Raw genomic sequence first — 27,129 nt, forward strand, 5'->3', positions numbered from 1 at the left:
GATTGGCGGGCAGGGGAGTTGAAAATACACTACACACCGAGGCTCCCTTGTTGATTTCTATGTTGAAGCCAAGGCAGCTTGATAGAACTTGAATTTGACTAAATCCAGCCACTTAGCGTAACTGTCTGCATTCCCCACAATGCAGTAGCCCAAGGTAATCTGCTTGTCAGGCACTTTCCTTTATGATCCCAGCAAGTCCCACATTCTGGAAGCAAATGTTGTATTTACCATAATCCATGAAAGGAAAAAAGCCCAGGCTAAAAATACGAAACAGAGCAAATGTAAAACATTGCTGCCACTCCAGTCCTGTAATTGGTCCATAAATGAGTCTCCGGCATCTGTGTGGCAGAGATACTTTTATGTATCATTGAAAGAGCTGGCTGTGCTTCAGATAGGTTTGCAAGGGCATCAGGATGCATAGGCAGCTCTGCAACACCTTTTGTGCTGACCAAGCAAATAGTGGCAAGTTGTACGTAGGATTCCCATGTTTGCAAACGCTGTTGCCTAGTGAGTGATTACATTTAATATGAGAATTAGATAGAATTGTTCACCCAGAACCAATTGGTGGGGTGGAGATATGAAAGGCTTGAATTGCTCGGGGAAATCTGTATTCTCAAATCAGTTACTGAAGAAGGGTGAGGATGCTGAGGCAGGAAGTAGAGAGAGGAAGTGAGCTGTGGGGAGATGCATGGTGACTGCAGAGAGAGGGTAGTAAACAGCGCACTCCCTTTAACCTAAAAGTGGAACAGCCACAGCGAAGCCAAGTAGAAATCCAGGCAGGCCTCTATATAGTAAAAAGAAGTTGTTTATTTTTTTTTCTGTAGCATCTTTGTCGATATTAGTTAAGTTATACTTAGCGTTCTGGGTGCTTGGGGTGTCATGGCTCTTACATACTGCTATTCACCTTGTGTGAGCAACAGTCATTCTTTATTTATGCGTTTTTCCATTTTCCAGCTATTACTTTAAAAATCAAAGAACAATGAGAAGGCACCTACACTCTTTCCACACGTGGTTTAACATTTAAAACAGCTCACTTAATCCTCAGGGCAGCACACGGGCCTCGTTGCATTCATTCTCTAGCTGAAGGACTTGGGTAACTTGCCCAACTAGAAGGCTGCAGAGCTGCGATTTGAACTTGAGTCTGGCTATCATCAAACCCTCCCTCTTTTCCATTGATTACACTTCCTAGAAATGTTCTATAGTATTTTATAGGCACTCAGGAAAATAATCAATTATGAATGAATGCATGATTCAGATAATGATACCTTATTAAGTAGTTGTTTGTTTTGTTTTGTTTTTTTCCCTGTACGCGGGCCTCTCACTGTTGTGGCCTCTCCCGTTGCGGAGCACAGGCTCCGGACGCGCAGGCCCAGCGGTCATGGCTCACGGACCCAGCCGCTCCGCGGCATGTGGGATCTTCCCGGACCGGGGCACGAACCCGCGTCCCCTGCATCGGCAGGCGGACTCTCAACCACTGCGCCACCAGGGAAGCCCTAAGTAGTGTTTTACATGTATTCATAAGGAGGAAACATTTTTGTTACAGTCTAAACAAGGAACTTGGTTTGTTTTCCCTTTCCAATTTATTATCATTCCCTTGTGCAGCCTGTGCATCCATCAGGCCACGAATGCATCCTTAGCCGGCCGAGGGAAATGAACCGCAGAGTGGATGGGTGAAGAGCGTCTGGCTCTGCGCACCACATGCCATTAGTCCCCGCCGGCCACGTGTTCACGTGCTCTGTCTGTCTCTGCATGGTTGCTCTTCACGTTCCTGAAGGAAGGAATCTTTCCTATCGTTGACTAGGTCTTTTCAGGATTCTTTTCCTTCTGAGGCCAGAGGCACCTGATTCTCCCTGTCAATAGATAACTCATCTTCCTTTTACAGTCCACAGCCGCAAACCAAAGTGTGTTGATCCTTGTAGTAGTATCTTTTCCTGATCTCCCTGATGACATCGCTTAGGTGAAAAAATATAAAGCAGTTCAGCAGCCAGCCCAGGGCCATGGCAATGAAGTCAGAGCTAGATTGGATGTGTTTATTTAAAAGAAAAAGGTGGACCCCAAATGGTAAATGTAGCGTTACAAATTAGTATTCAGCTTTACAAAATGGTACTTCAGATTTATTAATGCCTCAATAAATGTTACTAGAAGTCATTAGAGTTTAAGGTCAGTACCTGAACTAAGAGACAGATTACCGTATTCTAGTTGTTTATCGCATCCTTCCATCCATCCCTCCATCCATGCATCCACTGCCGATTCCTTGTATGCGCCAGGCTCGTTGCTTAAGCACCGAGATGCTCTAGGGTGATGACCAGGGGAATGAACAGGTGGTGATGGATTCGAGTGAAACTAGTACTTGAGACTTTCAGGTTTTTGCTTTTGTGAAGGAATGATACCTTGGGGAGAGGAATCGCAACTTTTCGTTTGCTCTTAGGGAGGAATCATCAGGATGCCGGCAGTGGTGGTACGGACAGAAAACTGTTGGCTGGCCAAGTCAGAAAGGTCGCAGTTTAGTTGATTGCTGAATGTTTAAAGAGCTCTTGTTTTGAGATTGTTAGCTTCAGAGGCAGAAGTAATTAAAAACCAATGCTACTTCCCTCCTTTTTTGTTTCTTTTAATATGATGGGCCCCAAGAGCTTCTGTAGTCATTAAAAAATAAAAGGCTCATGCAAAGCTTGTCCCCATAAGCCTTTTTTGAGTGTGGCCCCTGTGCATACAAATCAGGATGTCTGTTAATTAAGTAGGGTAAGAGCTCCGTGTTTCGTAATCACGTGGCAAGAACCGTGAGGAAGTGCATTTCTCTTGCGTGGAGTGTGACTCTTAAGTTACAGAAACATATGTAATCCTTGCTTGCTGATTTTTATTAGGAGGAAATTGCTCTGATTGTCCTTATCTCCATGGCATAGCTGGAGAGTTCAAGTTACTGCATCACTTGAAAGTTTATTTTTATGAACACCTGACCACAGTGTGTAAAACTGCCATGTAGAGCCATTCCGCGGTGTCACACGTGGGGAGATGACCTTCCTCCCAGCCGGAGAGTGGTCACGGAGGCAACCTAGTGGCTTCTTTTCCTGTCGAGAGCCACACATCAGAAGGACTATTGGCCTGACAGTGTCAGAAATAGTGTACAGGTGTTAGGTTCAAATAAATTTTACATTAAAGGAGGACTAGAGCTTAGCACCGTGGGAGCTGCCAAAAAACACCTGTTCTTGTTTATTTGCATAAGTTAAGCAGCAGTGAGACTGGACGTGGTATGGCAAAGGACTTGGTTTATTGAGAGACTCCGGTGCTTTTCCTAAATGTTCATTGAGATCCCTTGTATTAAAACTAATAGAGTGAAAGGTATTCCCACCATCCCCAAGTCGATATGTTTAGCATCAAAGAGAACCCTAGGGGGCTTCCCTGGTGGCGCAGTGGTTGAGAGTCCGCCTGCCGATGCAGGGGACGCGGGTTCGTGTCCCGGTCCGGGAGGATCCCACATGCCGAGGAGCGGCTGGGCCCGTGAGCCATGGCCGCTGAGCCTGCGCGTCCGGAGCCTGTGCCCCGCAACGGGAGAGGCCACAACAGTGAGAGACCCGCGTACCGCAAAAAAAAAAAGAGAACCCTATACCGTGATGCGTTGTGCTTCATTTAGATTTTGCCAAAGGTGGTCCTGGAACTCATTTACACGGCATGGAACAGATGGAGTTGCTTTTGCTGACTGGTTAGAATAGGCATAGTGTAAATATTAGAAGAGAATTTTGCCCAATCTGCTTCTTTCTCCTGTCTTTAACCAACAGAAATATAGGGCTGTAAATAATTGAAGCTGAGACTCATCTAGCACAAGAGACATACATGAATTTTAATAAGAGTCTAGGACAATTGATACTTTGGCTGGGTGGCAAAACGGTACACCGTTGATATCTTGGGTCCGAATAACATTGTGTCCTTTCTAATTCCTGAGATGCTTGGCTTCCTAAAATGGCCACGTTTATTTAGATTACGGACCCATTTAGAGTAGTTTTAATAACGTTATGGTTTCACACATAAGTGATTCCATAATTTATTTCTCCGTCGGGGTTTTTGAATGTTGGTGTTAATTAAGAAAAGGGAAAAAAGGCAATATCTCCCTCCAGTCAGTGAAGTCAGTTGCCCTTGCTGTTGTCTTAAAAACAACCCCCAAAACAGCCCTAGTAACCTGTCAATAATGACCGGTTAGTAAGTCAAAAACTGGCTTAGTAAATCTTACCATTCCAGGTTCACAGGTGACCTGACTCCTAGCTAGAACCCATTTATCACGAGTGACCCATTGACAAGAGGGAACCTTCTGCTGATTTCCGGTCCCTCCCACCCACAGCTAAATTACTAACCTGCGTATTAAGGAGATTGCCTGCGTCTTCATCAGCTGGTGCAGCTTGACTTTCCCACACAGCGGAACCCACAGATCTTGAGGTTTTAGGGCACCTAGATGAAAATGCCCCAAGAACAAATTCTTTCTATAAATACAGTACGCATGAAGGTGAGCCCCGTGGCCAGACGAGGTAGGATTTCCAGACTCGGTGTCTGAAATGAACACCAAGGGTTTGAACTTTCTCAGTGTGGCTTCAGGACACCTCTGGCATTCGTCTTAGTTCTGGATCTTTCCATGCTCTGCACTCACAGTCCCTGCGTTAGGGGGTTGGAGCGTTGCCAAGCTGTCCACTGACTTCACGGTGCTTTGGGTTGCTAATGAAACCTCTGTGTGGAAGCCTCAGAACCAAGCTGCTGTCACAGCGTGTGTGGGGTCGTAGGTACGTAATTAGGAAGTGTCCTCATCACCTTGCCCACCCTCGCCATGTGAATACCCTCCGTCCCGAGGTGTCCGTTCACTCAGGTGTATACTGTCTAGTCAGCGGATTTCCAAATAATTGCGTTTCGGGTGTTCAGTATATTCACAATACTGTGGACGCGCGAAACGTCACACAGTTCCGTTTCCCGGGGGAGATGTGATTTCCAGAATTGGTACCAAATGACCCAGGGAGGGGAGCTAAAATTGTTTTCAGAGCCATTTGGGTGGTGGTTTTTAATACTTTTGGATCTTCCTGCCCTTGATACATTTTTGGGTTTCAGTATCAGTGTATTTCAGTATCGCGTTGTCGGTTTCAGTAAGATAAGACGTAAATCTTTTCAAGTAGTCTTGCTTTCCCTCATTCTGCCTTGTAGAAACAAACCAACCGACAGATGGTGATTTTCCCAGTAAACATGGAGCTAAAAGCAGGATCCCAGGTATCACCCCTCCATGCTTGTCATCTTTATTGTTGGGTACAGTTACTATCTCCGTCCATGTTTCCAGCGTAGTGAAGCGTGTCCATTTTCATGTGAACATGAACCCTGTCGTCCCAGGTCCTAGAGGAACTGACTGTCCATTCTGCATTGTTGGAAAGGCTTCTTTCATGGTCATATTTTAATGATTCCATTGATGCAGGACTTCCTCTTCAATTTAATTGGATTTGATTGCCTTATGCCATTGTCTATAAAAACAAGCATACAACCCTAGAATCTACAGATCAGCCAAAGCTGAGCTGCCTGAATGTAGTCAAACCTCTCAACATTCAACAACAATAAGAAAAACTTAGGTAGCAATTTGTTTTCGGCTTTCAGTTCTGAACTCCAAACTTTTAAAGCTGTGCCGCCCTCGAATTATCATCATCTCCTATTTATTTCCCGCGTATATAACGTCCTTCTCCTCAAGGAGTCTATTTAACAAATACTGTCAATTCTGGAAAATTATGATTGTAATTTTGTTTGCCCCCATTTAGAGCTGTCATTTTTAAATTGAAGAACTATAGTAATATGCTTTGTGTTGTTGTTATTAAAGACAACAGTAATTATTTCAACAATTTAAAAATACCCACAATAATCATTGTAGGTGACTTTTCAGCTTCTGTCTTTGACTCCCCAAGACCTTACAAGAGTGATGGTGAAGTTGTGAAAAGTTTTACCAGAGGAAAAGTAAATGAGGAGTCCTAATCATGAACCCTGACAGGGTAAGGATATTTAACTAATGAGACAAAGGCATGCTGTTTATAATCTGTTTCCATGACCACGGATGTTTCCTCACCCAGTTTTTAGTAACATAGTATTAGGATTTGATTTACAACTGAAAAGTTTTCGATCTCAAGGTCCACAGTCCAAGTTGAGTTATTAAATTTAAACCTCATGACTTTTCCTGTGTATCCCCTGGATTCAGAGGACCACTTCGGCCCTATTAAAGAATTACATTGCTAGTGTTTTGGGTTTTGTGTGCTCTTGAATTGTTTTTCCTTTCATATCTTTTCACGTCATGGGTGGGATAACAGGAAAAGAAACCAGGGAGTATGAGAGTACGTCACAATATTATAGAGGTTTGTTGTTGTGGTTGATAGTTTTTGGCTTGTTTTGCATTACTTTGCCTTGAGGTAAGGATACATTAATTCCTTGCAGTGGAGTGAGGTAGAGAGGCTTCTGAGCTCTGGAATCCTCTGTCAGCTTTACCACTCCTGCAGATGTACCGTGACGCATGCCCGGGGGACACTGTGTATGGGACCCCTGACTCAGAGAACCAGCTTGGCCACAAGAGAGCTGAAAGATCTTAGTGCCTTGTGAGCTAAGCCTTAACCTAAAAGGAGGCCTGAGGCTGTTTCTTCTGGACCAAACTCTGACTTGAATCCCTGGGTCTTCACATCCTCATGGTGAATTCAGTTAGGGAGGAAAGAACATAGGGAAGCTCTTAGGAAACTCAGGATTACCTTTCTTCTCAAAACCAGAGCATCTGGCTTAAGCCATTCCTGGATCTGCCATGCTAGATCTTGCAAAGCTGGTAGAGGGGGGCAGCCCTAGGGCCCTCGGCACCAGCCATGTGGAGTTAAGAGAAAAAGCAACCCTCTGGGGAAACAAGCACTTGTAGCTTCTTCAAAAGCTGCACCAAAAGTTCCTACCCTAGCACCATGGTCCAGTTATATCCTAGACCTTGGTTTGACGCCATTAATTTTCCTCCTGAAGAGAGGAGCTGGGAGAAGGGAGGGGAGTTACGAGTAGTTAAGGAGCGTGCTATGGAGTGAATGTTTCTCCCCCAGAATTCATACGTTGAAACCTGTCGCCCAAGGCGATGGAATGAAGTAGATGGGGCCTTTGGGGGGTGATGAGGTTATGAGGGTGGATCCCCCATGATGGAATTAGTGCCCTTATAGAAGAGACCCCAGAGAGCTCCCTCACCCCTTTCACTATGTGAGGCCAGAGGGAGAAGCGGCCATCTAGGAACTAGGAAGCAGGCTCTCATCACACTCCGAATCTGCCAGTACTTTTATCTTGGACTTCCAGCCTCCAGAACCGTGAAAAATAAATGTCTGATGTTTATAAACCACCCACTATGTTGTATTTTTGTGATACAGACAAATACGGGTTTTCAGCAGCCAGCTGTTCCCAATGCAGAGGTGTAGCAAAAAGCGTTGCCTCACCCCAGAAAAACATAGTTGTGTAGTCACTTCAATAAGGACCAAACTTTGGACAGAAGAGAACATTGTGACACCTTATTCGAGACATTGGATATTCAGTTGTACGAGCTACTAAACAATGAGAAATGGGAGGGCAGGGACAGTGTCTTACTCATCATTATGTTCTGAGCACAGTGCCTGGCACTCAATGAACAGCGGTTAAATAAGTGAACAGAAACATGGTGGAATGAATCAAATAGTAATGGGCGCTATGGCAGGGATTGTTCAGAGAGCATGAACTGTGAAGGAGAAGTTTATATGTACCGGTCTTCCTTGTGTCTTCCTGGAAAGACTTTGATTTGCAGAATTGTTACCCTTTTAACTTTTCAAGGTCCTTGAGGATGTCCATGAAGAAAACATACAACTTTTGTTCCATTCTTAAATCATCTTTTCCAAATAAAAGGAAACTTATTTTTCCTTCCGTTGCTTTTTATGGAATCTTACCTTGAACTGTGCTGTTGTTCACCATCTCACTGTATCAATCGGTGTACTCGGAATGCATCCAACTTACATAAATCCATAGTTGTGCTTTTTTGTGTGTGAGCTGACAGATACTTCCTGGTCAAGTTTCAGTGGCACATGTTGGGCTGTAGACTAGTCAAGGATAGTTCTGGATTCTGAATTCTAGAAATCCAATTATAGTTATCCAGCAACCTGGGGAGAGGAGCAGGAGAGGGGGATGCATCCATCCAGTTACCATAAGGTTGGTTGTAGCATATGTCTCTGAAGCTCACAGTCTGTCACCGTCAGACTTAGTGAGTTGAGCTCTTAGCTTCCAGAAAGAAAAGGGATTACTTTACCTACATTTTAAGAAAAAATTCTCTCCACTGCTGGATGAAGTAAGGCATTTCTGGATGTCAGCTAAAGCATCGAGAGCCATGACTGGTGCCTCATTTTCCGAAGAAAGCAGTGGTTACTTTCTTTTTTCTTGTTCAAGTTGACCCACCAAAAACTTAAGCCACTCCAGAGGGGTCTCTCCCCGCTCTCTCTTAAATGCAGATAGATTGATATTTAATTTTTAATATTCTCTCCCGGGTTTTTTGACAGGCTATACATATGCTAATAGAAATAAGCTTATTATTTGAAGCGCAGAGCTGCTTGTCACCGAAGCTTCATTAACACTGTTATCACTGCCTGACATTTATCTTATAATTTTCTAGAGCTGACTGTTGTGTCTCCATGGAAACCCAAATTGCAATTGAAACAAGTACGATAATAAAGGCATCCGCCGAGATTGACAGCGAGCAGAGCCTGGTTACGTTTTGTGATGGTTCATTCAGTAGCTACAGCTCGAGATAGAGATTCTTGCACTTGGGGCGTTGAGAATTCACTCTCCCGAGTCCCATGTCCCACCTGGCTCCGCGTAGACGGGCAAGTTTACCGTGACCTCCCTGGTTCTCGTGTTAGTAATTAGGTCGCTCACTTTGACTGTCATCCTCTCAAGGCGTCATGAATATTAGATGTAATATTAACCGTGATCCTCTTTGGATCCAAGAGGAAATTCTTGCTGGATGCTTTTGACACTGTGCGGTGTCGGCCAGGCCTTACGCTGGCACCTTGTGGTGCCCGAATGGATCACTTTTGGACACGGGGGCAACTGCGCCAGCTTTGTGTCATCTTTTCCCCCTTGATATCGAGGAACCTGTGCTCTTCTCAGTTCATGACTTCCCATCAGTTTGGTTGGTGCTTCAAAGCAAGGAGTCATGGAACTGGAGTGGGTCCAGAGTGAATTAATCTGAAATTAATTTGATTCTGAAAGACTCCATCTGGCTGTGTTTGGGAGAGGCAGTGAGACAGATATATAAACAAATGATCATCTGTATTCATTGTGCCAGATGTAGTGTCAAAAAATGAAGAAATGGCTTTAAAAAAAATCAGCTATGGGGAATTTTGATATGATATTCAGCCTCGTGGAATAACAGCCTTTATAATTTTGCACATAATCCTATTTATATTCTTATTTGTTTAGGGGCTTAGAGCTGACGGTGTGTTTTTTTAGGGAATAAGCAAATTAAATGTCAGATCCTATTTTAATTGGTGATTTAAGATGCTAAATGGAATTTATGACATGCTGAGAGAGAGAGAGAGAGAGAGAGAGAGAGAGAAGGCCTATAGATTTCCGAATCAGAATGTGGTGTTTGGTATTGATTTCATCTTAAGAAGTGATTTAGAGATTTAAAAACTAGCAAAGTGGAATGTCATTTGGACTTTGTCTTTTGAAATGGAGTTTTGTAGCATGACAAGCCAGCATGTTTGTCTCATAGGGAAACACACAAAGCGCTGACATGCATACAGTTCTGGAGGTCATCTTCGAGTAATTACACAAACTTGGCAAAGTTCTTTTTCCATTGCTTTAAGCAGACTATCAGAGAGGCACATGTTTTGGATTGCTATCTAGGAATTTAGTGCAATCCCTCTAAAACCTGTCATCACCTTTTCTTATGTTGGGACAGAAAGATCTAAAAAATTCATGGTTAGTCCCGTGAATGATAACACAATCATCTATTATATGGGCCCTTTATTTCTCATTTTCAAACCTCAAGCATCATGTTTTGTGATGTCTTGAAGAGAAATAATTAAAGTTGGCTGCTTGATCAGGCAACAAACATAATTTACTTTGGAAAAACCAACTCCCACAAGAGGAACGACTCATCTCTGCCCCAGTCCTCACCCACCTCTCTCACTTCTCCCAGCCAAAAACCAGGCAGATAAAAATCGATCAGAATACTTAATAAAAATTAATACCCCCCCCCCCAAAGTCAAAGCATCGCAGCAAAATCGGTTGCTGCATGTGAGGACAGCAAATTAGATGGTCCACAAATGTTGAGTTTTGATGCTCACAGCCGTTTTAGAATGAGAAAGTAAAATCTCCGCTACCTGGAGCCCCCGCAGGGAGGGGAGTCAGTCTGATTAGCAAAGTTTGTAGTAGAGTTAAAAGCTTATCCTTAAGGGCAGTGATTCTCTTTGTTCTTTTTTTTTTTTTAACATCTTTATTAGAGTATAATTGTTTTACGATGGTATGTTAGTTTCTGCTTTACAACAAATCTTTGTTCTTATTCGGAAAGACGTCCTAACAATAAATTATATATTTCCTTGGGTCCTTAAACAGAATTTGTTGAGCATAATGTGACCCTGTAGATGAGACATGATAGTCGTTACACAAATTAATTATTCTGCTGGGCGGCTGTTCTTGGGAACTCCTGGAGAATGTAAGTCAGTCCCAGCTACCTACCAACATAAAACAAGAAATCTTTGAGTAAAGGATTGGGAAGCTCCCCCAAAGGGCTTAAGGGGCATAAACATCAGGCCAGAAACTTTGTGAAATATGTTTTGACTGCTCTGGTGTCCTTTTTTAAAAAAAAAAAACTTTTATTATTATTATTTATTTTTTGGCCACGCCGCACAGCATGTGGGATCTTAGACCCACACCCCATGCATTGGAAGCACGGAGTCGTAAGCACTGGACCACTAGGGAAGTCCTAATGTCCTTTTTTTTTTTTTTTTTTTTTTTTTTAGTATTCTGGTTTTGGCATTTCACAATCATGAGTTGGAGGCATTATCAGAAAAAAAGTACATCTGAACCTCATATAAATGGCAAGTGCACAGAAATACACATCTTTGTTCACAAATGGATTCTGTTTTCTGATCTAAACTACGGTCATTAATATGACATAGTTAGTTCTTATTAACTGTCAACTTTTGGTTTTCCAGATCAGTGGAAGGAAACAGCAGCATTACTGCTCTCCTCTGCATTTATCGTCCAACCTTCTACTGCTGGCTGCATCCCTGAGGCTGGCATTCAGTTTAAGTTGTATTCCTTGATTACACATCATTAATGACTGAGGAAGGTAGGCCAGAGGCAGGTTGAGGAAAGAGCAGCCTGAGATTAAATTTTGCCATTGATAAATGATGAAGTGAATAATGAATGGACAGATGATCAATATTTAATGGAAGGATAAATAGAGTTCTGAATACGAGGCCAGCACAAAGGTCAGTGAAATCTTGGTCCTTTAGTCCAAAGTAGGAGAGCCCCCTGAATGGTTTTGCGACGACATTTTATCATCAGAATAGTCAGAGTTAGGACAGTGCCTGCACCAGGACAAGTGGACCCAGTGGGCATTTCAGGGAAAACAGGCCCGACTCAGTAACTCGTTGGTTATAGGTATATTGACCCCCAGGTTCAATACAACAGTTCCGGATGGGATAACGTGGTTCTTTATGATCGTAGTGATGGATTGTGTAGTGTGTGATTTAATGTTGACAACTTCTAAGACTTCTCGCTGTATTAAATCTATTCATTCAGAAAATATGCATTGAGGTTATACTGAGACTGAATTCAAGGCACCGTGCTGGCCTTCTCTGAACGCCTTATTTAGAATTGGGCCCTGGCACCCAACCCTTCCCATCTCCCTTTCCTGCTTTATTTTTTCTCCATTGAAATGATCTCTTTCTAATCTCTTAGAAGATTTACTTAGTTTGCTCATTTTATGCCTCGCTCTAGAATAGCAGCTCCATAAAGGCAGTTTTACCTGATTTGATTCAGTGTTTTATCACCCAGCGCCTTGAATAATGCCTGAATGGTGGGGTCACCTCAGAAATGCGTATTGAGAGAATGATTAAGACAGCCCTGTCCTCAGGAATTTCACAGTTTCACCATGTGCTGAATTGGGGGCTCAGTTAATGACCGTTTCCGTAGGTTCAACAGTCAGAGGAGGGGTGGGGTGCAGGCCAGCAATCACTCTGTCATGTGCGTGTTCTGTGTAAGACGTTATTCCTGGTCTCGGATCCGGCGTGGAGCAGGGGGCAGTTGGAGGCAGTAAGAAAAACAGGGAAGTTGAACGTGAAACCCAGCTGGAGGAAAGGGAGACGGGAAGAGGTTATTTGTAAAGGTGCCGAGATCCAGGTGGTTCCAGAGCCTTCCGCCAGCTGTTTCTGGAGAGGGTCAGATGGGAGGGTTGATCAGACGAGACCAAGGAGAGTAATAGGGACAGGAATGCTGGAGGGGGGTGACAGCAGAGGAGTTAGTCCAGAGGCCAGGGTGAAAAGCGGAGCTGGAAGGGCTTCATGGACGGAATGGGCTTCCAGTTGATGGCCTTGGCAGCAGAGTTGGGACCCTGGGCTGTCCCCCGAGCTCAAGGGTCAGCAGTGCGGGTGATGGCCGTCCAGCCATGGGTCCACGTGGCACTCTCTCCAGGTGGCTCAGGTCTCCTGTCTTGAATGTATGGTCCGCGGGATGGGAGACACCTGTGGCCACTTTCTGTCCAGGCCCAGGCCCCTTGCTGCAGTGGTTTTCGTTCAGTCTCACTGCCAACTCAGGGATAGCTTATCATCCTGTGTCTCTGACTGTTGCAGATTCCGTTGACAAATTGGACAGCGAGGGTGTAGCGTGGTTCACGATGCTGATTGCCTGTCCCCGTGGCCAGATGAATCCCTTCTGGCTGGCTGATGGCAGGCCCGTGTATACTGCTCTCTTCTGGGCCTTAGTGTTCTGTGGTTTGATTCTATATTGTACATATGGCTGACTCTGATCAGTGGCTACTAGTGGCTTAAGGGCATAAATTACATATGTCTCGACTCTCTCTCCTTCAAACCCAGCACCATGGGACTTCCCTGGTGGCGCAGTGGTTAAGAATCCACCTGCCAATTCAGGGGACACAGGTTCAAGCCCTAGTCCGGGAAGATCCCACACGCTGCGGAGCAAGTAAGCCTGCGCACCACAACGACTGAGCCTGCGCGCTAGAGCCCATGAGCCACAACTGCTGAGCCCACGTGCTGCAACTACTGAAGCCCACACGCCTAGAGCCCGTGCTCCGCAACAAGAGAAGCCACCGCAATGAGAAGGCTGTGCACCGCAGTGAAGAGTAGCCCCTGCTCGCCGCAACTAGAGAAAGCCCGCGTGCAGCAATGAAGACCCAATGCAGCCCCCCCCCCGCAAAAAAAAAAGTAATAATAAAATTTAAAAATCTTAAAAAAAAAAAAACCAGCACCGTGCCTGACAAAAGGCAGGTCCTCAATACCTGAGTAAGAAAAGGGCTTTGTGTGCAAATAACCCTTGGGGGCGGGACGGGGGCAGGCGTAGGGGTTTGAAATCCCACAAAGGTGAACCATCCACTTTCACTACCAGTATTTCTTCAGTGGATGGAGAGTGTTGTGAATCCGTCCTGATTGCTTTCTTTCTCTTGCATAAGTAAGTCGAGGCAAAACATTGTCGCCAGCGGTGGAAGCAGGAGTTGTTTGCCTAGCAAAGCACAGTTGCTAAAGCCCAGGTGCAGGGTACCAGGAGCTGTGTCGTCACTCTCAGCGTACATCCCTCGTTTTCATCACCCGCTGCCGGAACGTGAATAGGGGAGAGACATTTTAGGTAAAAATTAGTTTTCGGTTTGGGAAGTTTGGACCAGTATTGAGTTGTCCCTCACACCCGTCTTCATTTCATAATGATTCACGGGTTCAGTTACTTAACGGAGGCCAAGCCAGTGTCTTCTCCGTCATCCAGAAGGGCCAGTTGCAAGTGCTTGCCCAAGCAAACAGGTGAATTCTGCAGCATTTAGTGGTGGGCAGGTGAATCAGCCTGGGGGCACCTAGAAGGGGTGTGCGCCCCGAACCAGTGCACCCCCTCCCTGGCCACCGTTGGCTCATCTGTACAGCGGGGGCAGGAGCGCTGACCTCGGCCCTTGCAATGGGAGGATTAAGTAACGTGTGCTCCAGCAGCACTTAGAAAAGGTGAAGCCTGATATGAATCTTCTGAGTGATGATTATTTCCCTGTTGCCGTTTCTAAAAGTTCATCTAAAGAACTCTCCCATACAAATACCTTCTGCTCTCTGCAGTCCACGGAACTATTTCTGATAAATCACAGAAGGAAATGAGTTCCCTGGGCGGGGGCTGTTCCGAGCTGATGCCTGACTGCCTTCCCAGCAAGGGCTGTGTGTGTTCAGCCTTCAGGTGCCCCCTGGATGCCTCCACATTTACTTCTTTGCGGGGGTTTTCTAGCTTTCTGCTTTTTACTTGCAGTCAAGTTGAGATAAGCTAATAAGATTTCCCCTTTCCCTGGTGAGTCCAGGCACCCGTGTAGTGAGGCCTTTTCTGCGGGAATGATTTCCTACAAATCAGGGTTACATTTTACCCTGGTAATCAAATGGATAACTTTTAGACCTGCATCCAGATGCAGTCCTGCATGACCTCCAGCCGTCCGGTGGAACGCCCATCAGAAATGTGTGCTTTCCTAGTCATCTGTGAATGAAATCGATGTGCTAGCCATTCTGTAATAGATTCTATTTCTTTTCAAATTTTGTCAAAGCCCAGGGATGAAGATGTTAACATGTGTGCGTACTTACAGGAAACTCGAACTTTTCTAAAGAGGGGCACAAACTAATTTATTCACTATTTGACCATTTGGAGAAAGGCTTTGCCTCCTTCGGCGACTTAGGGTATTATTTGATCCGTTTCATCTTCTGTGAATTCACCAGCTGATCTGCAGAAGTCTCACCTCCAAGTTTGAGGGCCCCGTCCTGCTACCATTCTATAACTGGTGGAGACATGACTCACAAAACTTTGGCTGCATGTGAGAAATTATATCCATACCTTCCAGGTAAATACAGGAATGGCCTCGGTTTCATCATCTGATTGCTGGGTAAACTGATATCCAGGGAGTTTTGTTAGGCCTACCAGAATCTAACACAAGGATCCCGCCGACGGAGAGCCATCTGTATCGGTGCAGTGCAGAGGTGCCGTGTCGAAAGGCAGGCACGGGAGATAGAGGTGTTCTTCATGGTGACCCCGAAGTGGTGTGTTTTCAAAGGGAGCTGCAGTTCCCAGAGCTCGAGGTTGGATGACAGCCAATGCCTCTTCTTAAATGGAGAGGGTTAGGTTTAGAGTAGAAGGTTGCACCTCCGGAGAGGGGCCCCTCTCTGATCCCCGGAGAGCAGTGGAGTGACAAAGAGCTGATGCTGGACCCCTCGCACCACGTTGCCAATCCATCGAGGAGAGAATTCGGTTCTTACATAGTAAGCAACAACAACAGGGACAGCGTGGAAGGCTGTTAACGTTACTGAATTTCACACCGTTCTGTTGCCACCAGGCCCACCGCCAGGTTCTTCCTGCTTGTGCCTCACGCAGCTCAGCCTTGGAGAGCTTCCTGCGATCGCCACACAAAGCCTGTTTCTTCATGGGCTATTACTTAAGTACAAGGGATATTAAACAATGGTCCCCGGGCCCTTCGAAAGAGTGGCCTGTCTGCTGACTGCAGTTGAGATACTAGGAAGAGTTGGCACAAACTGAGAGAGAGGATGCTCTGGCAGCAGCCCTGAGCGACCAGCCACTCGCAGAATTAGAGAAACTAACAGCCAGATGGGAACTGTTGTGTCTCTTTGTTTTACAAGTGAGGAAACTGAGGTACAGAGTGATTACATGATGAGCCTGGGATCCCACAGTTAATTGCATGCTGAGCCAAGACGAGAACCCAGGCCAGCCAGCCCACTGGCTACCTCTCGGGTGACTCAAGCAGTGGTGTCATTTTCCTGGCCCTTCATTTCTATTTTCCCAAAACAACTATCTGATGAAATGTTTTGGTGAATCTCAACTCCTATTTGTCTTTCAAACAAACAAACAAACAAAAACTACTTATATTTGCATTTAGAGCTATTTAAGTTTAAATTAATTAAAATAAAACTTAAAATTCCATTTCTCAGTTGCCCTAACTTCATTTCGAGTGTGCAGTAGCCACATAACACTCGTGGCCACCATGTTGGATTGCGTAGGTTATAGAACATTCCCATCGTTGCACACAGTTGGCAGTACTGATGCAGGATATTCCAAGGACCAAAGTAAGATGGGTTGAAAAAGTATGGGAGTAATAAGATTCTTTGTAACTACCAAGGAGATTAGCTATCTTTTATTCAAAATTTCTCCAAGACACGGCATCTTTTTGTGATGTTTTCAGGTTTGTATATCTTCTGAAGGTGGCATTTTATGTCCTCTTTTTCAACTTTTGTAAAATTACTTATAGCCACTTGGCATTTCTCATACCCATTTTGTAAGTTTGTTATTCTTCCTTTTGTATAGATAAGGGAGATGGAGATATAATGCAGAAGGTTGCTGTCCAATGAGCAAGATAAAAGAATAGAAATATCAGTTCTTCTGTTTGCGTTCTCCAAAAAGAAACCTGCATTCACTGGACCTCATGAAAGCTTGTGTCCTGGAATATACAATAATAAGAATACATTGAATTGATTATTGTAATTTCTGTAATATTTTGCTGCTTAGAGGAACCTCAGAAGATTTTGCATATCCTCTGTTGGTCTAGTTCTCTTTACTCGAAAATAGAGTAGGGAAGTAGGTCAGTGCCAGTGCTGAAAGCAAAGAGTAAGCACCATCGTTTTTCTCCCCCAACACCCTTATATTTTCGTCTTGGCTCTGAGACTAATACCACCAGTGCCCGCTGGCTTCGTGCTCTTTAACTCGTGGTCCAATTCCATATGGCGTCTGTCCTGGAGGAGCCTGATAGTTGGCACTTTGCCAAGAGCAAAAGTGGAATTGGCGTCCAGGATAGTATTGTAGTTTGTAGGTGAGGTGCCAGCAGAGAGGTATGGCTTGTGTCTCGGGCCTGCCGGTTTCCACTGAGTCCAAGGGAAACACCACCCTAGAGAAACCCAGTTCATGGAATATTAAGCAGTAACCATTGGCCTTTATTTCATACTGTGTCCGCATTCTGCAGACACCTCTTCTTAGGGGTGTGACATTGAAGAAGTCACTTTACCTCTACGACTCTCGATTGCTTCATTTCCAAAACAGGGATAATAATGTCATCTTCTCGGAGCTGTTGTGATGCTGTATGTCCTGTACCTGGCAAAGTTTTCTGGCAAAGAGGAGGCTCTCGATAAATATTTGAATTTGAACCTAATTCCTGCACTGTCCCGGAGGCTAGGGAGTGTGGGGGAGGGAGCTAGTCTAATTTTCTAAGCCCGAGATCACATTCCAGTAAATAGAAGATCTTACTGAGAGTTTTACCGAGAGTTAGGGTATCTGTTCCCATAATTACGCCTCTGTGTAGATCGAATTGGTTTGCTGTGGCCTCTGGCAGGTACCTCGAAAGGTTTAACTGTTAGACACATGATTTCTGGCTTCCTTAGAAGTGTCAGCACTTGCAGCCCCATGAGGACAAAAGAAGTCAGTAAGTCTCTGGTAGAAATGAGTATCAGCTGGGAAGAAAGTTGGGAGTCCAAAGGAGGAGGAGCTCTCACACATCAGAACAAAGTTACCCAGGCTGCTGCAATACCGTCAGCATCCAGGGCACGGGATTCAGCAGCACAGGGGTCGTCAGTGGGGTACCACCACTGATGCTTTGATCTGGAAGATGTGCTGTTGTTGTTGTTCATTTGACTGCACCGGGTCTTTGGTGTGGCATGCAGGGCTCTTTTAGTTGCAGCATGCGGGATGATCTAGTTCCCTGACCAGGGATCAAACCCGGGCCCCCTGCATTGGGAGCGTGGAACCGTAACCATTGGACCACCAGGGAAGTCCCAGATGTGTTATTTTGAATTTGTGTAACAACTAGACATAGTTGGATTTACTTAAGGGACGGCATGCTCTTAGCATTTGATGCGAATCTTTGGAACATTTGTTTGCAAAATGGGCAGGTAGTGGGGAAAGGAGGCACGTATGGTTGAGAGGTACTCGTCGATGTGGTCCGGTGGGAATAGAGAGGGAGGGAGGCAGTCAGTGGAGACGGAGACGCGTTGTATGATCATGGAGAAAATGTGGGTTGTAAGGTAGCCTTCATGGGCTCTTAAGTTCAGTACTTTGCGCCCTAATTCCAACACAGAAAGAGGAAAGATGCGTATATGTGTTTCCAATAGTGCCTGTTACTTGGCAGTGTGGTTCCAGGGAACCAGTAGGTCTTGCTCTTGGCCTTGACTTCTCATAGATTTACCATAAGCTGTTCACTCTCAGCCCAAAGCAGACCTGATACAATACATGGCCACATGATGGTTTAGAAATGTTCTGTTCTCTGGAGCCCATTGGGCCCAGGTTCAAATTCTATTTCTACAATGTATAAGCCGGTAATCTCAGAAAAGGAATTTATTTCTTAGACGTTTGCATCTGGAAAATAATACTTTCTCATAGAGATGTTATAAGGATTAGAAAAAACGTATGTAAAGCACCTAGCGTGGTATCTGGCATATAAGTGCTTGCTGAAAGATGCCTATTATTATTATTATTATTATTACTTAGGATATGAACTGTGTTTGAGTTCATACTATGAAAAAATTTGGATTAAAAAGTAGACTTGTGATGGTCACTCATTTCTAGTGCATTACGAGTGCACAGAAAAGATGAACAATGGAAACAGCTAACGCTTATTAGACACTTACCCGGGGCCACGTCCTGTACTAAGCACATGGCTATATGAGGTGGAGTCCGTTTGTTACCAGTTTACAGATGAAGAGTCTGAGGCCCAGGGCGGCACAGTTAGGAAGTGGTAGTGCCAGGATTCAGACCCTGGGCCCCAACACTCCTCTGCCTCAGGGTACAAGAGATCTAAAGGCACCTGTGAAGGATGGCTGGGGGCGGACAGGGATTATAAACACATACTCACCAGCATACAGACCAAAGGGCGTAAACCCTCTTTGCAGAGTCCCTGCCTTTATGCACCTCGGTGAGTGTGTATTTTTTGAGAAAGTAAAAATGGCCCCTCATTTGGAGACCCGTGAATGCTTGCTCTAGATATTCGGACCAGTGTGCTGCTGCCTGAACCCTCCGTTGTATTAACCGTGCTTTGTGCAGACGAGATGCAGGAGCCCCATTTTTTGAACTTCCGTTCTCTGTTAGCTGGGACCTGTGGCAATGCCTTCCTCTTTTCATTCTAGCTGCTTGTCAACAGCGGTAACCACAGGCCCTTCCTGTCCCAGAAATAAGTCTTGCCACAGTGTCAGCGAGCTGTGAATGCTAACGTTCTGTTCTGCGTGGGCCTTTGCCAGCTCCACCCTGCCCGAGCTGGGCTCCACGGGGTTAAAGTGTTTATTGAATTCCCAGAGGGTGATTTGAAAAGCAGTAGAGGTGCACGGGAACAAGATTAAATGCTCACACTCGAATCTAAGCAGGCATTGCATTACACCTGAGTTGTTGAAGGAAGATTTTGTGCTCAACATTGTATTCGGCAGAACATTTTTTTTATAACAATATGGTTGATTAGAGAAAGCTCTGAAAGTGCTTCAAGTTTATCTTGAAGCACTTTATCTTGATTGTTTATCTCAAGGGTAAAAACAACAGAGTGGTAAATTGGGGGATAAGAAGTAGAAATTGAAGCCAGGACCTAGTGAAGAGTATTTGCCATCATTTTCCTCTCGGGATTAAATTGAATTCAGGATTTCTCCTTTCCATAGGTTTTATTGTTTGTTTGTTTGTTAGACATCAGTGTCTTCCCCCGCCCCCCCGCCCCCCACCCCCCGACCAAGGGCTCAGGACTACCCTAGTTTCACAGCAAATTTTAGGTGCTGTGATGGGTTTTGATTGAAATAAGGAAGCCTACTTAAGATCTTTGAAAACCTTCTTACTGTTAGCCTGAGGCTACAGTGAAGTGACCATTTGCAGTGAAGTTTTAGTCCATGTGGCCTTTTCTTTCTGCCTTCTGGGCTGGAGCCTGGGGGTTGAGGGACAGTCGTGGACAAGGCTCTGTAGGTTCTACGTCTGCCGAGTTTAAGTGCATTTTACTGTATTTTCACAGGCTGGGAATCAAGAGCACTGTACTGCAGATGAATGCTGCTTAGGGCATTCAGCCTTTCACTGGGCAGAGTAGGTGGGTTTAGGGTGCATTGGTGGGGGGGGGTATGCGGGGGAGACGGAGGGTATGTGGTTTTGCTTTACTATATACTGCAGCTCAGATGGGGTGGGGGCGGAATCCAAGTAAAGCATAAACACTTTCATCATCCTTTTACATGATGGTGACTGGAATTGCACGTCCTGAACAAGCACTGTCTCTTTCAAATAAGGGTTTTGGGAAACAGCATTAAGGAGGATTGATATGTAAAAGCGTATGATCTTGCTCTTTGTATCGGCCCCAAATATTTACTGAAGCTAGGAGAAGAAAAGGTAGACTTTCCTCTTTTCTCTCCCAAACGTGTGGTTGTTTAGAACTCAAGTGCAACATCTGGATGTCAGATATACACAGAGAGCAATTTACGGAGTGTGAAAGATTTGAAATATTCAGTGTCCTTTAGCGGGAACTCAACTTTCTGGGACTGCTTTTTTTTTTTTTTTTTTCCCCTTCCCGGCACAAAGCAGGCAATTCTGAGATCGCCTTTGCCTCTCTGAATTAAACCCTTTGTGCCCGGGTCCCATAAACAACGTGCTTTTTAAATGGAAGCCCCCTCCCCGCCCGGGCCCTTTTCTCCAGCGTGGGCAGCCAATCGGCTGCACCCAGCCGCATTGCTGGAGCACTTTCCCTTCTGAGCAGCAACAACGTACTAATTTGACGCACGCATGGATGCCTCGCGCGCTCTGCAAATTCATCCCCAGCCCTTAGTCATCTGACGGACTGCCGAGTGTTTCATTTTCTTTTCATGTGACTTTATTATTACCACCTCTCTCCTCTCTTCCAAAAACCTCGCCAAAGGGGTGGCAGGGTGGGAAAGCCAGCAGAAAGCCAGCCCCGCCTTTCTTTCCACGCGAGAGCCAGCGTGGGGGCTGATAACGCTGTGGATGCTTGATGGCAGCCTAGCCAAGCGAGACCTGCTGTTAACTTGCAGCTGCCTCCCGAGCCGGGTTTCAAGATGTCCACGCCCCGGGTGACAGCCGGCAGGGCGCCGCCCGGGGTCGGGCGGCGATACTGAACAGCAGCCTGCAGTGAGAGCTCTCGCCGCTGCCGCCGAGGAGCCACCTAATGGTGCCTGTGCTTTGTTTTAGTTCATCCCGTTTCCACGACTCATTAGGCACTTTGCCCCGTGCTCCTCTTCCTCCGCCTTCCGCCTCCCCGCCCCCACCCCCGGTGTTCGGTCTTCCTGTCCCTCGCCGCCCTGCAGCCCTAACTCTGGCTCCCGCTTCCCTTTTTGACAGTAACGGCACAGCCAACAAGATGAACGGCGCTTTGGATCACTCAGACCAGCCAGACCCAGATGCCATTAAGATGTTTGTCGGACAGATCCCCCGGTCCTGGTCGGAAAAGGAGCTGAAAGAACTTTTTGAGCCTTACGGAGCTGTCTACCAGATCAACGTCCTCCGGGACCGGAGTCAGAACCCTCCCCAGAGTAAAGGTACAGATAGTGGGGCGCGCGCGCGGTCAGGGGCGCGCGGGGCGCCAGGGCGTCCCGGGAATCGCGGGAGGGAGGAGGGCGAGGGAGAGCCGCCCGCTACCCCTGTGCCTCGCGGCCAGCCGGCCTCCTCCCCGCGACCCCCCGCCCGCCTGCTTCCCGGGCAGGTGGACCAGATGGCCTGGGATGCGGGGAGGGAGAAGCGGAGCGGGGGCGGCGCGGCCGCGCCTCCGTCCAGGCGCGTGATTCCTCCCTGAGGTCACTTTCTAGGCAGTGGCTTGCCTCTCTGAGGAACAGAGCAGAGCTCTTTCTTACCCCTACCTTTCTGTTACTGCCCATGTAATTACCGCTGCATTTCACTTTTCCATAGGCTGTGGGGATCTTGAAGTACCTTATAAACAGTGATAATCACTGGTGTAAGGAATAAAGGGTACAGTTTTAGGAGGGACATTAATTCTTGGGGTCTAAATGGAGATCATTAAGTGAAGTGTGCCTTTGGGGGCGGGAAGTAGCACCCTAGTGGCCTGAAATAGTTAGCACACCTTCAAAAATGCTTCTGGTCTACGCCCTTAGCAGTGGTAAGATTCACATGTACAATCTGGTGGCTGTGACTGCCTCCATTTTAAGATGAGAGAGTGATTCTGGGTGGGGGGGGGGGGGGTACAGTTATTAAAATAGAGGCCGGAAACCTCTGTCCAGGTTGAAGCTTCTGGCTATTGGAGTCACCCTTTGTAAGCTCTTTGTAGACTTCAGTTAAGATATCTCCTCTGCTGCTACCATATGGTCTCCGTCCAGGTTTTAACCTCATTTTAGTGATTTTGTTCTTTCGCTGGTCTTGATCTCTTGGTTTTCGTACCGAGGGCTCCTCCTCCATCTCCTTGTGGGTCTCACAGTTGCTGTTTCTCTGCCCCTTGGCGTTTCTGTCTGGCCTGTTATTTTATTTCTCTGTTGCCTCTCACAAGAGCTCCTGCAAGCTCATTGTTTGCCTTGTACACACACTTTGGTTGAGCATATGAACATCAGCCCATACTCCTCTCTGAGCCTCTTCTCCACTGTCAAATTGAAGGGCTAGGGCTAAGTCATTGTGAAAACTCTCATGTTCTCTGACTCTGAGAAACGTTGGTCCATTTCTTGTTCCCAGTAGTTACTGAGGTCTGATTGGACTTTTTGGAACCTGTTAAGACATTTTAAAACCCCTAGATCATGTCTATTTTATAAAGGTGAACAGACATGCCTACGTTTATAGGACTCTCCTTTTCTATCTCAAAACCTATCATGTAACACCAAGAGTGTTTTCAAAAGAATGTGTTTAAGAATTTTGTTATCACATACTTGACTGTCCCGTAATTTGAAAAATGGAAAATTAGATATTTAAAAATCAAGAGGATTAAAAACATCACAAATTAGGGCAGTGCTGGGACTCTTTATTGATCATATCCCTTAACTATTTACCTACGTGTTTCCCGAATGGAGAAGACTAGAATCGGTTTTAATACTTTCACAGTATCCAAAGGCAGTATAACGAATGGGCTGAAGCTCAGGACTCAGCAAAGAAGGGCCTTCCCACCATCTAGAATGGCACCCACAGAAAACTAGGCCAGAGGCAGTAAACCAGTGCTTGAGAGCAGTAACCACAGTTCATCCTTGACTAGGAAAACGTGCCTGCAAATTTCAGTCTATTCAGCATTTTTCAAAATGACTTCTGACATAATGATCAAAGCTCATTTATTGTTACGATGCCTTGTTACATGCGTTTTAGCTTTTGATTACATGTGTCCTACTTCAGCCAAAAAGGCCTTTCTCGAAGTCAAGTAAATGCTTATGCCTGGCCTAGTTCTTCTACCATTTGCTCTCTTTTCCCCGATGTTCCTCCGATCAGTATCTTTACCACGCCGTATTTGTGACTCTGTATTTTAACTCCCTTCACTAGGTCTTATATCTAACTTCATTTAAACAGTTTGCATCAGCTCAGAGTCTTGGAGGGAAAGGGAGGCCTTCTGAGGGAATTTACTTTTTTTGAGCCCATGCTGCGTACCAGGCTCTATGTTAGGAGCATTGCATAGTTTTCTCATTTACTTCTTACTGGAATTCTGAAAGTAGATGGTATTAGTATCGTTTTGCAGATGAGAAAACTGAGGATCACAGAAAGTTAAGATAGATACAGCCCAGTTCACCCAGCTAGTAAGCGGCATAGTAGAAATGTGAGCCCAGTTCATCTGTCTTCATGGGCTACTCCATCTCGCCTCTCAGGGAGATGAGGCCAAAACCTGCCTTGGTCTGCTTTATTTCAGGGTTGGGTCAGAGGCCTTCTCCTTTCCCTAAGGATTCCCCAAGTGAAAGGAAGGAATTTCACCCTTCAAGATCAGGGTTGATTTTGCTTCTGTCTTTGTCCTTAGTTTTTATACCCCTGGGTCGAGATTGTACATCACTCCAACTCATGGTATCATGGGATGGAAGTTACAGATGAAATCATTCAAATCTTACCTTTGGAAATATAGGTCAGTTCCCATTACTGTGAACTCCAAGTCTCACATCAAATATTGCTTGAAGTACATGGGCTGTCAGCCAAAGCTTGAAAGGGTTTTTGTTATACAGACGTCTCTGTTGTAATGGTGTTTGTTGTGATGGGATTTGAGCTGTATAATGACATTCCTCTCGGAGGATTACAGCCCTTAGACGCTTACGTGTAGAGATCAAACGCCACCACTTTTCTTTACACTGAGACCTATGTGTGCCATACATCATTTGCCCGTTCATAGATAAGATACGACCCCACGTTTACGTTGGTTCTGGCGATCAACAGAATAAAATTACCCTGTTTTCCCAGGGCTGATGTCAGAGCCTCAGAAATTAGAAATTTGGAGGCTGTCTCTCTAAACATGGTTTAAATTATCTAAGGCTTTTAGGATGGCCTTGATTCGTTGCCTTACTGACATAAGCGGTTCCAAGGAAAGAGACAAAATCAGGCTGTTACCTAATCCAGGTGAATTAGGTTTTTCCTGTCACTTTGTATTTGATGTTCTGTTTAATCTTGAGGCATAAAAACTTTGTTCTGTTTTTGAAAGTATCCTTTAAGAGTTAGAGGCTAAGCTATCTATTTCTTCTCTCACATAAATATATGTGTTGATCAAGCAGCCTCAGCAGCTCTGGGGAATCTGGCTCGGTAAACCATCCCACCTCCGAGGACCTAGGGAAAGCGTGTTTTATTTAGTGGTTATTGGTCAAGTCTAGATAAGAATATATAGTAGTGAAGAGCATGGCTTTTGAAGTCAGCAAGCCTTGATTCGATTTCTGGCTGTACCGCTTGCTACGGGTTGGCCTTGGGCACATTACTTAATCTCCCCCGAAAATGGAGACAGTCCTCGTAGGGTTGCTGAGATAGTGAAATCACGTGCTTTGCACAGAACTGGACTGTGGTAGGAGCTCGCTCTGGTGGTGGTGGTGATTACATTGGTTATTATTATTATCACTGCCCCCAAGAACTTGAAATCTAATAGGGACAATGAGGTAAATATATACACAGGTAACCATAATATAAAAGAACATGAGATAAGAGTAATCAAGAAAGAGGTGAGCGTATTTGAACTCTGGAGGTTCAGGGGAGGAACGAATAACTTGTAACTATGGAGATAGGGGAAAAATGGCATCTTTACCAAGTCTTGAAAAAAAAATAATAATAATAGGATTTCAGTAAGTAAAGACAAGTAGACACACTGGCCTGTTTCTGGCGTGGAGGTGAGAACATTCAGGGCGGGTTCTATGAGTTCTCCCAGAGTTCAGAGGAAATGTGAAATAGAGGAAATGAAGGAAGTGGAGAAGATGAGGACGCCTAGAAATGAAGACTGGGGCCGGTTCCTAGAAGACTGACTTCTCAGGCTAAAATATTCGAGTTTTATTTCTTAGACAGCAGAGGGTCTGTGAAGGTATTTCAGCAACAGGGAAGGTGGCCAGGAGCCTGGCGTCGCATGTCAGGGAATCTGTGGAGCCCAGACAGGGCGCTGTCATGGCAGTGGAGAGGGAGGAACCAGGTGACACAGACATGACCGTGGTGAGAGGAAGGGGACTTAATAACTCCATTGGGGCAGTGACAACTGGGAGCTTTTGGCCTAACTGGGAGGACTGGGGAAGCAGTCAGCAGGTGGGAGTGGACAGGGAGAGGGGTGGTCAGTTCAGTTTTGATCGCTCTGAGTCTGAGGTGCCTCGGAAGAGTCGAGCAGGATGCAGGCCAAGGAAAGCCATCAGAGGTGGTGATTGGAGGACCTGGGAGCGTTTCAGAAGGTTGGGGAAGGTCGGGAGAGAGATCGTGTCGGTTTCTGTGCGGGGCCGTGAGTGGATACTGCCCTCTCTGGGAAGTCAGCGCATGAAAGGAAAGAGATCTTAGATGCAGGACTTTTCATTTTGAGCCAAAGGTAAGAAGATGGAGCAAAACAAGATAGTGCACGTGCAACGGTGAAGTTCAGGATCCTTGAAGGGACGAAAGGAATGGCTGAAGAGCACATGTCAACGGATGGAAAGATGCTTCATTCGAGACAGTGGGGCCTTTAGCAGGAAGTAACACCAGAGTGAGTCTCGGTCTAATGAGGGAGGTAGACACTCGGTCACAGATGCCCTTGGACTTCTCAGGAGGCATTATGTTTCTGAGAAGTCTGGGTGAAATCAAAGGCGTAAGAAAAATGATGTAAAATGACTGTTTTGGAAAATCCAATAGGGGAGAGAAGAAGGGGATTATTGAGCGGGAGGGTGCAGTTACCCCTAGGTTGTGTTGATTTACCGCAGGCCCTGGCGGTGTGGTTCTCTGTCCGTAGCGAGTGAGCAGGGAATGTTGGGCTGTGGAGATGAGCAAGAGAAATGTGGCTGAAGATCAGGAAGGGTATTGAGTGTGTCAGAATGTTCACTGAAGCTGGTAAGGACAGAGGGTGGCTCGGGTCTTCTGGAGAAGGAAGAGTTGGGGGCTGGAGGTGGTGAACGAGGTACAGTGGAAGGGGCGGCAGGTACGGGAATGGGGGTCCAGTGACACCAAACTCAAAACCTCTAGGCAGTAGATGAATTGTGTGCCTTGAATCATCACTCTTGAGGTTTCCGTTTTAATCAAAATTATACCTCAGGATCCCAGCGCGCTGAGAAAAACCTACCCTTTCATGAATGCTAGTTATACTTCGTTAAGTTTGAATGCTTAGGTATCACTATTCTGATTTTACTGGAAGGAACTCTGCGGAGCCTGTGCTGAGTGACCAGAATAGTCATTTGACATTTGAGCTGGAAGGTAGCAGCAGACCCTCGACCGTAACAAGTGCCTTGCCCGTCACATTTTTACTGTCTCTCTTTGGTGACTTCTCAACCAAAAGAGAACTAGGAAGGGGAAGTGGCTTGTGTCAACTAGCGCTCCATGCCACAGGCCTGAAGA

At 45.6% G+C, this 27,129-nt stretch overlaps 1 protein-coding gene across 33 annotated transcripts in view; it reads left to right on the forward strand.

Moving 5' to 3' along the window:
• Positions 1–27,129, forward strand: part of CELF2 (CUGBP Elav-like family member 2) — an 838,781-nt gene that overhangs the window by 645,427 nt on the left and 166,225 nt on the right. For 28 of the 33 annotated variants that reach the window (XM_067030247.1, XM_067030246.1, XM_067030251.1 and 25 more), the window contains one exon: positions 21,532–21,728. In XM_067030247.1, the coding sequence (XP_066886348.1) occupies positions 21,551–21,728 (178 nt within the window). In that variant the 5' untranslated portion in view covers positions 21,532–21,550. Of the gene's footprint in view, positions 1–20,903; positions 21,362–21,531; positions 21,729–27,129 lie in introns of those variants that run through there. The other 5 variants (XM_067030250.1, XM_059058986.2, XM_067030255.1 and 2 more) reach the window with 2 other exon arrangements.

The sequence above is a fragment of the Kogia breviceps genome, chromosome 3 (genome assembly GCF_026419965.1).
Source record: "Kogia breviceps isolate mKogBre1 chromosome 3, mKogBre1 haplotype 1, whole genome shotgun sequence".
Lineage (NCBI taxonomy): Eukaryota > Metazoa > Chordata > Mammalia > Artiodactyla > Physeteridae > Kogia > Kogia breviceps.